We start from the raw sequence: 11,870 nt of genomic DNA on the forward strand, positions 1-11,870 counted from the left end.
TAGCTGTAGCTGTGCCCTTGTCTGTCGCTCTACATTTGACTGAAACATTGTAGCCAAAGTGCCGTCTGACCCAACATGTGCCTGAAGCAAAGCGGCTGGCTGGTTCCTGACTCGGTGCTGCCCCCCCCCTTCTTTTACTTCCATTAGTAATTATGAATGCAACACCCCCCCGGTCTACGCTGCAACTGTACCTGCCTACGACTTCACTTCTTAATTAATCATGAATGTAACCCCCCCCCCCCACACACACACACACACACACCACCCTACTCATCCCCCTCAGGTGGGCAACTGGGAATCGGCTCTGAAGGAGCTGGAGGAGGAGGAGCAGCAGAAGGAGGTGAGCGTGTGTGTGTGTGGGGGGGGGGGGAGGTCCCGGGGGGCAGCCGGGCGGCGGGTAGCAAGGGGGGTTGCGTGTGGGGCGAGGGGGGTTGGGTTGTGGGGCGAGGGGGGTTGGGTTGTGGGGCAAGCGTCGCAAACCCAATGCGGCAGGTTGGAGCAGGCGCGTCACGTTGACCCGAACGTGTGGGTTGTGGGTGAATGCAGAGTGATTATTGCTTTCAGACCGCGGCCGCGAAGTTTGCGACGTACGACATCCATTTCTTGACTCCGTAACCTCGTCTGCGTTGCTGTGCCACGCATACCATAGGCCGCGGATCGTGAGGCTAGGGAGAAGGATGACGCCGCGCGGGCGGCGGAGGCGGAGGCGGCGGCCGCGGCGGCGGCGGCGGCGGCCGCGGCGGCGGCGGTGGCGGAGGCGGCGTCCCGGGAGAGGGAGGAGCTGGCGGCGGCGTGCGCGCGCGCGGAGGAACTGGAGCGCAAGGTGGGGTGGGAAGGTGTTTGCGCGAGGGATCTTAATGTGGATGGGTTGGTGAATGGGTGCTTGCAAGGATGCGTTTGTTGGCGGTTGCCGAGCGATGGGCGCTCAGGCAATGCGTCAATGCCCCCCTTCATCCAGCCCCGCGCCTGATGTGTAACTCGCGTCAACTCGTCAACCCGCCCAACCCAATAAACCCCGCATATGTGCACGTGACGCCCTGCGCTTCCAGCGCCTCACATGTGTGCACGTGATACCCATGATGCCCACGTGTGTGCTCCCATGTGTGCTCCCATGTGTGCCCCCATGCGTGCCCCCATGCGTGCCCCCATGCGTGCCCCCATGCGTGCCCCCATGCGTGCCCCCATGCGTGCCCCCATGCGTGCCCCCATGCGTGCTCCCATGTGTGTCCCCATGCGTGCCCCCATGCGTGCTCCCATGTGTGTCCCCATGTGTCCCCAGGTGAACACGCTGGCCGCGGAGAAGGAGGCGGCGGAGGCGGCCGCCGCGGCGGCGCGCGCCGCCGCCGACGCCCTGCGTGCCCGTGCCGCCGACGAGGCCGCCGAGCGCGGCCGCCTGCACGCCTCCATCGCCACCTACGAACGGCTTCTCGCCGAGGCGCGCGAGGCGGTCACACTCGCCGCCGCGCGGGCCGGCAGTGCGGGGGGTGCCGGTGGGGGTGGTGCCGGCGGCCTGGCGGCCGCAGCGGCGGCGGGCGCCGCCGCCGCGGCGCAGCGCCGCGGCTCTCCAGCCGGTATCCAGCACCACCACCATCAGCAACTGCAGCTGCAGCTGCCGCCAAATCTGGCTGGCAGCCCCTCCTCCATGTTGCCGCCCGGGCACCACCACGGCCCCCAACACGCCCACCAACACGCCGGCCTCGGCGCGGAGGACTCGGGCGGCCTCGGCCTTGGCGGACTCGGCAGCGGCCTTGGCGGCCTTGGCAGCGGCGGCGGCGGCCTTGGCAGCGGCCTTGGCGGCCTTGGCGGTGGCGGCCTGTTCAGTCCCACGGGGAGCGACGTGTTCCCGCTCTACCCCGGAGGCGGCGGCGGCGCCGGCAGTGTGGCGGGCAGTGGCGGCGGCGGCAGCGTGGCGGGTCAGGCTGTGGCTCAGAGCTTCTGGACCATGGCCTACCCCATCGATATGTTCATGCGGGTGAGTGAGATGAGTGGTGTGGGTGGTGGGGGTGGTGTTGGAGCGGGGTGTGGAGGTTTGAACGGCAGCACCAACGGAGGTGTTATCTGCTCATCCCCTAGATAAGATATGTAATTGGTGGACTCACATGCGCTCGAACACAGGCCCGTATGCACGCAGCACGATCTCCACGAGCGCCTTCGGCTCCAGCACGTTGCCAAGGAGCTTGCGCACGTCGTCGCGGCCAAACTTCTTGTAGCTGTAGAACATGTAGTCTTCGAGCCAGACCAGGCCCTCACCCTGCTGGTTCAGGCAGTTGCGCAGCTTGGACAGGTTGCTGTCGCTGAACGCTGAGTGCACCTCCTTATCCATTTTTGCAAAGAACTCCTCATTAGTGATGGCGAGCCCAGGGCCGAAGCCGTAGCCCCCTAGCGGACGCCTGGCCAGGCCTGTCGTTTGCGCGCGGTCGCGGTCAACGGGCGCAAGACCGACTCCACGCGGCGCAGGGACGCCGCGCACGTATTCCCTATCGTTGCCATATGCGCCTTCATAGTGTCCGTCTAGTTCTTCTTCAAACCGATTGTCGCGCAGGCCCGGTCGGGTCATTTTGAACCGTCGATAGACCTGGCGGTGTTCAGTGTAATTGAGGTAACGCAGATAAGTATACAAAGTGTGTGTATATGTGTGTGCGTGATGGAGAGACTACTAAGTGAACTAGGCCTGCAAAATTCAAGCGACCTGCATGGACTTCCTCCGATTCCGTTCTTCTCTAGTTCTTAGCTCCGGGTATCACGAGGTGCAAGCATTGGTAATTGACCAATGCTACAGTATACTGCAGCGCGATACCCACTTGAAAACACTGGCGAAACAGCAAACATGTCCTCGATGTGGCGGCCGCGTTGTGTTATGTCATTGAACACCGAGTGGCTTGCACCTGTCAAGGAATGATCCATAATATGTGTTGGGTCTAATGGATGACTTATCAGCCTTGCCAGATACGCCGGCAAGGGACAGGCCAGCATTTTGGCCTCTTCCAGGTTCACCGCAGCAGCAGGCGGTAGACTCACCTCTTCTCAGAGTCCCGCATCTGCGAAGAAGGGGCTTTGGGCGCTTCAGTCCTGTTGCAGCAGGGCATCGTGGCCCAGGTGTGGCGGGCCAGGCTGCCCCGTCTCCCTCACCGCCGCCTGATGATGCTGGGCCTGTCAGCCCCAGGGCTGATGGTCAGGACGGCGATCCGGCCTTGGAGATTCCAGGTGCTGGTGAGTTGTGCATAGCCTGGCAATGTGGGCTTTTGCTTCACATGCTCACCTGGCCGCGCTTACCCTGCTCGCAGGTGTGCAGCCGGCTGGCGCACAGGAGCTTGAAGAGCTTGGGATCCCCCCTGCAGCAGCAGCCGCACTTCGCGACGCGTTGCAACCGCAGGAGTTCGAGTTGCCTGGAATTCCGGAAATTGGTGGGTGGCTGTAACCGTGTAGTGGGGCGAGTCTAGCCCGGGGCGCGGAAGCAGCCAGGTGGGGTGGCGGTGAGGTGGGGCTGCGGGTCAGGAGGCAGGGAGGTGGGTCTGGGGCGGTGGGTGTGCCGATGTGTGTGGGTGGCGGGAGGTAAAATGCGTTCAGAGTGGCACATAAGGATACGCAGTTGTTCCCCCATCCCGACATGTGGCTGGTACCCTTCCCTGGTGCCCCACAGACGAGGAGCGGCGGCTGTACGAGTCAAGGCTTCCTGGCAAGGATGGTGCTGAGAGAATTCCTCGCTTCGAGTCAGTCCGCATCCCTCAGGTGCCGATCGACCCTGACATCCGCTCCTTCCTCCTTGATGTGTGCGTGCGAGCACTGGCGCAGCGAGAGGCATCACCAACCACCACCGAGTCATCTGTCAAGGCAATGCTGGCATCGGTGTTCAATGCGCTGGATCGGCCAGGGGCTAGTGAGCGGGACCGGGAGATTGCTAGTTACATCCCCCGCACCTTCAAGGAGGTGCTCACACTGGTGACAGTGCTGGAGCCAGCATGCCGTTGGCCGCAGCTGTATCGCTACAAGATGTGCAAGTGCGGCTTTATATACCGTGGCGCACATCAGAGCGCCAGCGTCTGCCACGGAATCGTGAAGGCGCAGGGGGGTGGGGTGGAGGCGTGTGGGATAAGCTGCGAGCAGGCGCGCGAGGTGACGTACAGCAGCATCGCCAACTACGTTGAGCGCGCGTATGCCAACCCGGAGATTGCCGCTGACCTCTCCAGCTGGCGCCAGCGTCAGGCGTTCCCGCGCATGGTGGAGCGCATTGCTGCCCGTGAGCGGGAGCGTGTGGCGGCGCATCAGGCTGCCAACGCCGCAGCTGGCCGCCCAGGCGATCCGATCCCTCCTAAGACGCCGGAAGAGAAGGCAGAGGACGAGCGGGACAGCCAGGCATCAACGGACTCCATGTTTGACATGGTTGATGGCGAGCTGGTGAAGGAGGCTCTGCGTAAGGATCCTGCGTTCGCCGCGGATCCGCGCAATCTGCTGGTGGTGTTGGTGTCGGACCCCTTCATCGTAAGTGCCTGAGAGGCCATGGTAGCAGATGGGTTCGCTATAAGCCGGTGTACCAGGTGAACCCCAACACAGCCCCGTGTGACTCGTGTTTGCTGCTCCATGTTGATCGCAGGTGCCTGCGGATGAGCACGAGCGGTCCAGTATCCCGTACCTCCTGCTGCCAGTGAACGCGTCTCCGGAGAATCGCCACCACCTCGGATTCGCTACACTCCTGTCCCTGATCGGTGGCAACGTCAAGCCTCCCGGCAGCAAGAAGCCCGACCCGCTCAACCCCAACCATATGATGGCACTCATCCGTGATGAGCTGGCCTTCCTGGAGAAGTACGGCATACGGGTGTGGGATGCGAGCAAGAACGAGTTCTTCATCTGCCGTGTCAAGTGTATCAGCTTCATCTCCGACTACCGAGGGCTCCACAAACATCTGGGCATGAAGGTGCGTCTTGTAAAGCTCATCAGGGATGGCGATGAGGAATTAGACACTGCCAGGCAAAGGCATGCATGCGTGCATGTGATAATCATATGCACCTCGTATTGCATTTTGACAGGGCTCGCCAGCCAAGTGCGCCTGCTTCAAGTGCTGGCACGAGGGCCATGTGGTGGGGCGCAAGGCTGTGTACCCGCACAACGCGGCGCACCTGCCATGCCTGCATGTGCTGCGAACCAGCCTCGTCGGGCGCCACGTCCCACCCCCCAAGAAGCCACCCAAGAAGCAGGCGGCCGCGGGTGCGGCCAAACCACAGCCAACGCGTGCGACTGCACCAGGTGATGGGACACGTGCGGCCGCACCCGGGGCGAAACGCACGGCGGCCGCACCACCTGTGACGGGCGCGGCCGCTGGGGGGGGAAAGCGCCTGCGTGGGGCCCAGGGTGCCGCAGGTGGCCGTGCCAGCGACAGCGGCAGCAGCAGCAGCAGCGACGGCGGCAGCAGCAGTGCCAGTGAGTACAGTGATGTTGAGGTGGAGTCCGAGGACGAGGCGAAGCGGCTGAGACGCCAGCAGCAGCAGCGGCAGCAGCAGCCACAGCAGCCGCGGCAGCAGCAGGCTGTGCGGGGACGGGGCCCTGCTGTGGACCCCAACCTTGCAACACCACCGGCCCGCCGCACCAAGGCGGAGATGTGGTATGCATGTAACTCGCCCACCCCCGGTGCTTCGCTGGTGCCGGTTCCATGGAGGATTACACTGGAGGACCCCATTGGCCTTGCGTTTCCCCTGTACGAGCTGGACAGCTTCGACCCCATCGGTGGCATCAACTACGACGGCATGCACACCATCTACGGCGTCATGCGGGACACGGTGGTGCGGTATGTGCAGTCGTTCCGCAAGCGGAGTGCGGCAATGGAGGAGTACGACAAGAAGAACGACATCATCACCGTCAGTGGGCGTGGTGAGAAGGAGGGGTATGACAAGAGTCCTGTGTGGTACTGTTGTGGTTGGGTGAAGGCCTTGCTAGCTTGATGTGTGAGATCTGCCCATGCCTGCATCCCGGCCGTGGTACCGTATGTGCAGGTGCCGGCAAGGTGGTGGAGAACTTCCGCGGGGCCCTAGCTGTGATAGCAGCGAACGTTCCCCGTGCCATTGCTGGGCGCCTGGCCCGCCTCACCACTGCGGGCAAGAAGGCCAAGTCACACTCCTTCTTCCTCCTGGCTGGTCCCTTTGGTGCGTATGCGGTCAAGAAGGCTGGCATGCCGCCTCGGCTAGAGGCGGCCATGCTGTCCATCGTGAATGCTTGCTCTCGCCTGTGGGACAAGGTCCAGCGGCGCTCACAGCTTGGGCAGCTGCGGACGGCTGTTGTGGAGGCCATCTGCCTGGTCGAACGCCACATGTCAGCGACGGAACTGGACATCAAGCTGCACAACTTGATGCACCTGGTGGACGGCATTGAGCAACTGGGTGAGCATTAGTGGTGCAGATATGGGTGCGGGTGGGCATGGGCGTGGCCGTGGGTGTGGGTGTGGGCGTGGGCGTGGGTGTGGGCGTGGGCGTGGGCGTGGGCGTGGGCGTGGGCGTGGGCGTGGGTGTGGGTGTGGGTGTGGGTGTGGGCGCGGGTGTGGGTGTGGGCGCGGGTGTGGGCATGGGCGTGGGCATGGGCGTGTGCGTGTGTGTGGGAGCTGGCATCGGTGTGGGTGCAGGCTCGGGCAAGGGGTAGTCTGTCTCGTGATTGCATGAAGACAAATGCTCATACATCTTGGTTCCGGCGGTGCAGGCCCTCTGTTCACGCACTCCATGTTCAAGCCTGAGAGCATCTGGGGGCAGCTGGGCCGTTGGGCGCACAGCAAGCGGCACATGGAGATGTCCATGTTCTTCATGGCCCTGGACCGTGAGGTCAGCCTGCGTCTGCGGCAACTGCACCCCGCCAGTGTGGACGCCCCGCAGCGGCACAAGGAGGCTCAACGCCAGCTCTACGTGGGGGAGGAGGCGCGTGGAGGGCGTGCGGCGCCAGTGCTTCGCATTCAGGCCCGGCATGATGTAAGTCCCCTGGTGCAGTGGCTGCACACCGTTGCTCTCGTCTAGACTTGACAACAACACTGCATGCATCCAATGCTTCAGGCGGACGGGGAGGAGGAGGTGCCTGACGAGGGCGAGGCGACCATGTGGGATGAGGCCAAGTTCTTTGAGGCAGACCCCGTAATCTACTGGGGCCGCTTCAGCGGCTCGCGGGACTGGTTTGACGCAGAGAGCAAGGAGGTGAGGGCCTGGGGGGCGAGTATCAAGGGTGCTGCTGCGCAACCTCACATAGCTAAAGGACAGATGTTATGTTTGTTTCATGCCAACAGGTGGAGGCCCTGTACGAGAGCGCTGGGCTGGAGCATGCAATGGGCAGTACTGTTCAGAGCGTGCGGATGCTGAAGGAGATTTACGTAGGCAGCGTCAAGCTTTCTCGGGGCTCGTGGTTCATGTGCCGTGCGGCGAACGACCTGCCAGACTGGTGGTTTGGGCGTGTTGTTGAGGTTGTACTGCACAAGGGCGCTGACGACACGGAGCGGGCACTTGTGCGGGCCGAGTGGTTCACTGGAGCAACGAAAGAGGAGGCTGGGGCAGTGTCGGTGCCTATTTGCGACCAGATTCTTGCCCCGGTGGTGGCATCGCGGCCTGCCAACATCATCGTTGAGACTGGTCCATGGTACCTACCGGAAGCCATTGTGCCATGGCCGTGCCATCTCGAACCGCACCCGGGCAACCCCAATGTCCAGGTTGCGCTGGCACGGCTCTGGCACATTCTGCGCAACCTGTTCCCTTACCCCACCGTAGCAGACGCCGTCCGGGTCAGCAGGCCTTTTCCGTAGCAGCGCAGGTCGCAAGGTGTGCTCGGCACAGCACTGCTTGCAGCAGTAGGTAGGCAGGAAGCCTGCGTGACGTGTATATGAGCAAATAGGGAGCGCCGGAGTAGGTGCTGGGAGTATGTTGTGTGCTTGCGACGCGTACAGCCCTGTGCATGTGCATGCCACGGCGGGCAGCGGCGGTAGCAAGTAGTTCTAATACTGACAAGGTTAGCTAGGCATGGCACTGCTTGCAGCAGTAGGCAATGAGCGCAGGCGGGAAGCCTGTGTGACACATACGTGAGCAAATAGGGTGGGCTGGAGTAGGTGCTGGGAGTATGTTGTGTGCTTGCGACGCGTACAGCCCTGTGCGTGTGCATGCCACGGCGGGCAGCGGCGGTAGCAAGTAGTTCTAATACTGACGAGGTTAGCTAGGCATGGCACTGCTTGCAGCAGTAGGCAATGAGCGCATGCAGGAAGCCTGTGTGACACATACGTGAGCAAATAGGGCGGGCTGGAGTAGGTGCTGGGAGTATGTTGTGTGCTTGCGACGCGTACAGCCCTGTGCGTGTGCATGCCACGGCGGGCAGCGGCGGTAGCAAGCAGTTCTAATACTGACGAGGTTAGCTAGGCATGGCACTGCTTGCAGCAGTAGGCAATGAGCGCAGGCAGGAAGCCTGTGTGACACATACGTGAGCAAATAGGGCGGGCTGGAGTAGGTGCTGGGAGTATGTTGTGTGCTTGCGACGCGTACAGCCCTGTGCGTGTGCATGCCACGGCGGGCAGCGGCGGTAGCAAGCAGTTCTAATACTGACGAGGTTAGCTAGGCATGGCACTGCTTGCAGCAGTAGGCAATGAGCGCAGGCAGGAAGCCTGTGTGACACATACGTGAGCAAATAGGGCGGGCTGGAGTAGGTGCTGGGAGTATGTTGTGTGCTTGCGACGCGTACAGCCCTGTTCGTGTGCATGCCACGGCGGGCAGCGGCGGTAGCAAGCAGTTCTAATACTGACGAGGTTAGCTAGGCATGGCACTGCTTGCAGCAGTAGGCAATGAGCGCATGCAGGAAGCCTGTGTGACACATACGTGAGCAAATAGGGCGGGCCGGTGCTGAACGTATGTTGTGTGCTTGCAACGCGTACAGCCCTGTGCATGTGCATGCCGTGGCGGGCAGCGGCAGTCGCAAGTAGTTCTAATACTGACGAGGTTAGCTAGGCATGGCACTGCTTGCGGCAGTAAGCAATGAGCGCAGGCAGGAAGCCTGTGTGACACTTACGTGAGCAAATAGGGTGGGCTGGAGTAGGTGCTGGGAGTATGTTGTGTGCTTGCAACGCGTACAGCCCTGTGCATGTGCATGCCGTGGCGGGCAGTGGCGTCAGCAAGTAGTGCTGTGCCGGAGCTGGGACATAGGCTGGGGGCAACAGCAACCTCACCCCGCACGCTGTAACAATGGCACATCCCGTGCGGCAGAATATTTAGCTGTGCCGGAGCTGGGACGTAGGCTGGGGCAACAGCAACCTCAACCCGCACGCTGTAACAATGGCACATCCCGTGTGGCAGAATATTTAGCTGTGCCGGAGCCGGGACGTAGGCTGGGGCAACAGCAACCTCACCCCGCACGCTGTAACAATGGCACATCCCGTGCGGCAGAATATTTAGCTGTGCCGGAGCTGGGACGTAGGCTGGGGCAACAGCAACCTCACCCAGCACGCTGTAACAATGGCACATCCTGTGCGGCAGAATATTTAGCTGTGCCGGAGCCGGGACGTAGGCTGGGGCAACAGCAACCTCACCCCGCACGCTGTAACAATGGCACATCCCGTGCGGCAGAATATTTAGCTGTGCCGGAGCCGGGACGTAGGCTGGGGCAACAGCAACCTCACCCCGCACGCTGTAACAATGGCACATCCCGTGCGGCAGAATATTTTGCTGTGCCAGAGCTGGGACATAGGCTGGGGCAACAGCAACCTCACCCCGCACGCTGTAACAATGGCACATCCTGTGCGGCAGAATATTTAGCTGTGCCGGAGCCGGGATGTAGGCTGGGGGCAACAGCAACGTCACCCCGCACGCTGTAACAATGGCACATCCTGTGTGGCAGAATATTTAGCTGTGCCGGAGCTGGGACGTAGGCTGGGTGCAACAGCAACCTCACCCCGCACACTGTAACAATGGCAGGAAGCCCGCATGACAGAAGATGGGAGCCTGCTGTGTTACATGGCTATGCAGACTTTAACACACACTCCCTCCAGATCAAAAGGGGCCCAGGCCCATCGGCACCATGCTCAGCGCTGGCCTTTCAGCGATGGCCTTAATACTGCCCATCCAGTATACTTTGATATTCAGTGCGCAGGACCGCCACGTTGACAGGACCTGGCCGCACACATGCTATCATGCTATAGCTGCACAGCGTTGATGTTGCAATAAAGAGCCTCGTCTCAGCTGGGCTTCGACAGTCTGGCATGCATATTTAATCCATTGGCTCCCATGCACATACACCTACCTACCCACCCACCCACCCTCGAACCGCATGCATGACAGATCAAGCCCGCCCGGACCCGCCACCCTGCTCCTCCAGCGCTGACTGCACCTCACCAAGGCCACGGCTGACGTTCTCCTGGATGCGCTGCTCAAACTCCATTCCCAGTTTCTTCGCAGCATCGCGCCCAGCTGACCTGCCCTGTGCCGCGAGCTCCAACCACCCGCGAGCCACCGCCCGCCCAGCCTTCACATCTGTCATGCGTGACACCACACCCGAGCCCATCGTCACCCCGCACGGCCGCCCCACCGCATCCTCTGCCGCGTAAAGCGGCACACATAGGTCCGCACCATGCACGACACGCCGCGCATCGAAGACCAGCAGGTCGCAGTCCGATGAGCGCGTGAATGCGCTGATGCCACCAAACGTGAATATGTTGCGGCTGACATGCTGACCACGCTCCCTGGGGCTGGTGAAGTCCTTGCACTGCGTGTAGGGTGCAGGTGGCACAGGTCAATTAGCCTTCACCATCCCAGCCACTACAAGCACACTCCTAGCATCAGAACCCCCAGGCTTGGGTTGAGCCAGCCCCAGCCAGCCAATGTTAACGCAACCACCCACCCACCCACGTCCCACCTGCCGCCCACTTGCCGCCTTCCACAGTGTCAGGAACACAATGGTGTGTGTGGCATCGTCCTTGTCAATGTGAGGGTGCGTGAAGTAATCCAGGCCCACGGGGATGAAGCCCCATGGTGCCTGGACCGACAGGATTGCCGGGTTGCCCACGGCAGACACGCTTGCCAGCAGCACCAGGTACGGCCACACCACCATGAGCAGGGCTGTCACCGCTGCACCATAGGTGCCAATGGCCTCGCGGGCCTTCTCTGAGGCTGCAGTGTGTGCGTACCTGTACGGGGGTAAGTGTGGAGTGAGATCAATGGAGGTTATGGATGGAGGCTCATCTTGCCCTCCTAAAGCCCGCTGCCCTCACACTAACCCATACCCCATGCCTCACCACTGCACCTGCGCATGGCACCCCAGCATCCCAAGTCCTGTAACTTTACCCGACCCCCAATGAAAACATGCTCACATGGGGACAAGTGCAGCTGTGTGCGTTGTGATGAAGCCGGGTAACAGATCTGATGTTGCCTAGGGCAACAATCCATAACACACGTCTTGCCAGCCAGCTGTCAATACCCGTTAGTACTCTAGTACACACCAGCATTTGGCTTCAGCTAATCACAGGCTGTGTGCAGGCATGCAACCTCTGAGCAGCAGGCGAGGGAATACAACAAATGTGCATACAGGTCAACAATGCCGGATTGGACTTGGTCTGTGCGAAGGAAGGTGGCCTCCACTGGCCCTCAGTGACAGGGCTGACCCGTCTGGTTGGTGTTAGCCTGCAAACCAGTATGTCTGGGCTGGCTGAGATAGGCAACAGACATGGAGGAGCACTGCTGCACCAGACTGCTGCCTCCCTGCACTCTTGGGCCGAAATAGCTTATGGGCCACAACCGACCCTCAACTGTAGTACCACATGGAGGGCATCCCCGCTCCTTCGTCTGCACCTTACACTCGTCGTGAGCCTGCACTGGATAGGAGCAGGACACACTCGAGCAGCCATACACAGCCACACAATAGCCGCCAGGATTGGCATA

At 61.6% G+C, this 11,870-nt stretch overlaps 2 protein-coding genes across 3 annotated transcripts in view; one reads left to right on the top strand and one right to left on the bottom strand.

Moving 5' to 3' along the window:
- CHLRE_15g643503v5 (uncharacterized protein) overlaps positions 1-9,282 on the top strand; it is a 26,124-nt gene extending 16,842 nt beyond the window's left edge. For both annotated transcript variants that reach the window (XM_043070714.1, XM_043070715.1), the window contains 12 exons: positions 284-340; positions 650-823; positions 1,280-1,972; positions 3,111-3,210; positions 3,285-3,404; positions 3,641-4,479; positions 4,592-4,912; positions 5,025-5,862; positions 5,985-6,368; positions 6,682-6,944; positions 7,026-7,163; positions 7,253-9,282. In XM_043070714.1, coding sequence (XP_042916568.1) covers positions 284-340; positions 650-823; positions 1,280-1,972; positions 3,111-3,210; positions 3,285-3,404; positions 3,641-4,479; positions 4,592-4,912; positions 5,025-5,862; positions 5,985-6,368; positions 6,682-6,944; positions 7,026-7,163; positions 7,253-7,762 — 4,437 coding nt within the window. In that variant the 3' untranslated portion in view covers positions 7,763-9,282. The remainder of the gene's footprint in view (positions 1-283; positions 341-649; positions 824-1,279; positions 1,973-3,110; positions 3,211-3,284; positions 3,405-3,640; positions 4,480-4,591; positions 4,913-5,024; positions 5,863-5,984; positions 6,369-6,681; positions 6,945-7,025; positions 7,164-7,252) is intronic.
- Positions 9,283-9,934: 652 nt separating this feature from the next.
- Positions 9,935-11,608, bottom strand: CHLRE_15g643400v5 (uncharacterized protein). Its single transcript, XM_043070712.1, has 4 exons — positions 11,228-11,608; positions 10,849-11,119; positions 10,563-10,698; positions 9,935-10,466 (listed from the first exon to the last, which is right to left on the bottom strand). Exons 1-4 carry the CDS (start codon positions 11,254-11,256, stop codon positions 10,276-10,278), a joined length of 627 nt encoding a protein of 208 aa, XP_042916569.1. The 5' UTR covers positions 11,257-11,608; the 3' UTR covers positions 9,935-10,275.
- Positions 11,609-11,870: the final 262 nt, after the last annotated feature.

This window comes from Chlamydomonas reinhardtii, chromosome 15 (genome assembly GCF_000002595.2).
Source record: "Chlamydomonas reinhardtii strain CC-503 cw92 mt+ chromosome 15, whole genome shotgun sequence".
NCBI classification, from domain to species: domain Eukaryota; kingdom Viridiplantae; phylum Chlorophyta; class Chlorophyceae; order Chlamydomonadales; family Chlamydomonadaceae; genus Chlamydomonas; species Chlamydomonas reinhardtii.

Excerpts from the sequence above, each read along its gene's own strand:
- CHLRE_15g643400v5 (XM_043070712.1), bottom strand. The coding sequence starts at position 11,256 with ATGCTGGGGTGCCATGCGCAGGTGCAGTG. Across the intron at positions 10,699-10,848 it reads AGGCGGCAAGTGGGCGGCAG|TGCAAGGACTTCACCAGCCC; the intron begins GTGGGACGTGGG and ends CCCTACACGCAG. Across the intron at positions 10,467-10,562 it reads TGCGCGGCGTGTCGTGCATG|ATGTGAAGGCTGGGCGGGCG; the intron begins GTGCGGACCTAT and ends CACGCATGACAG.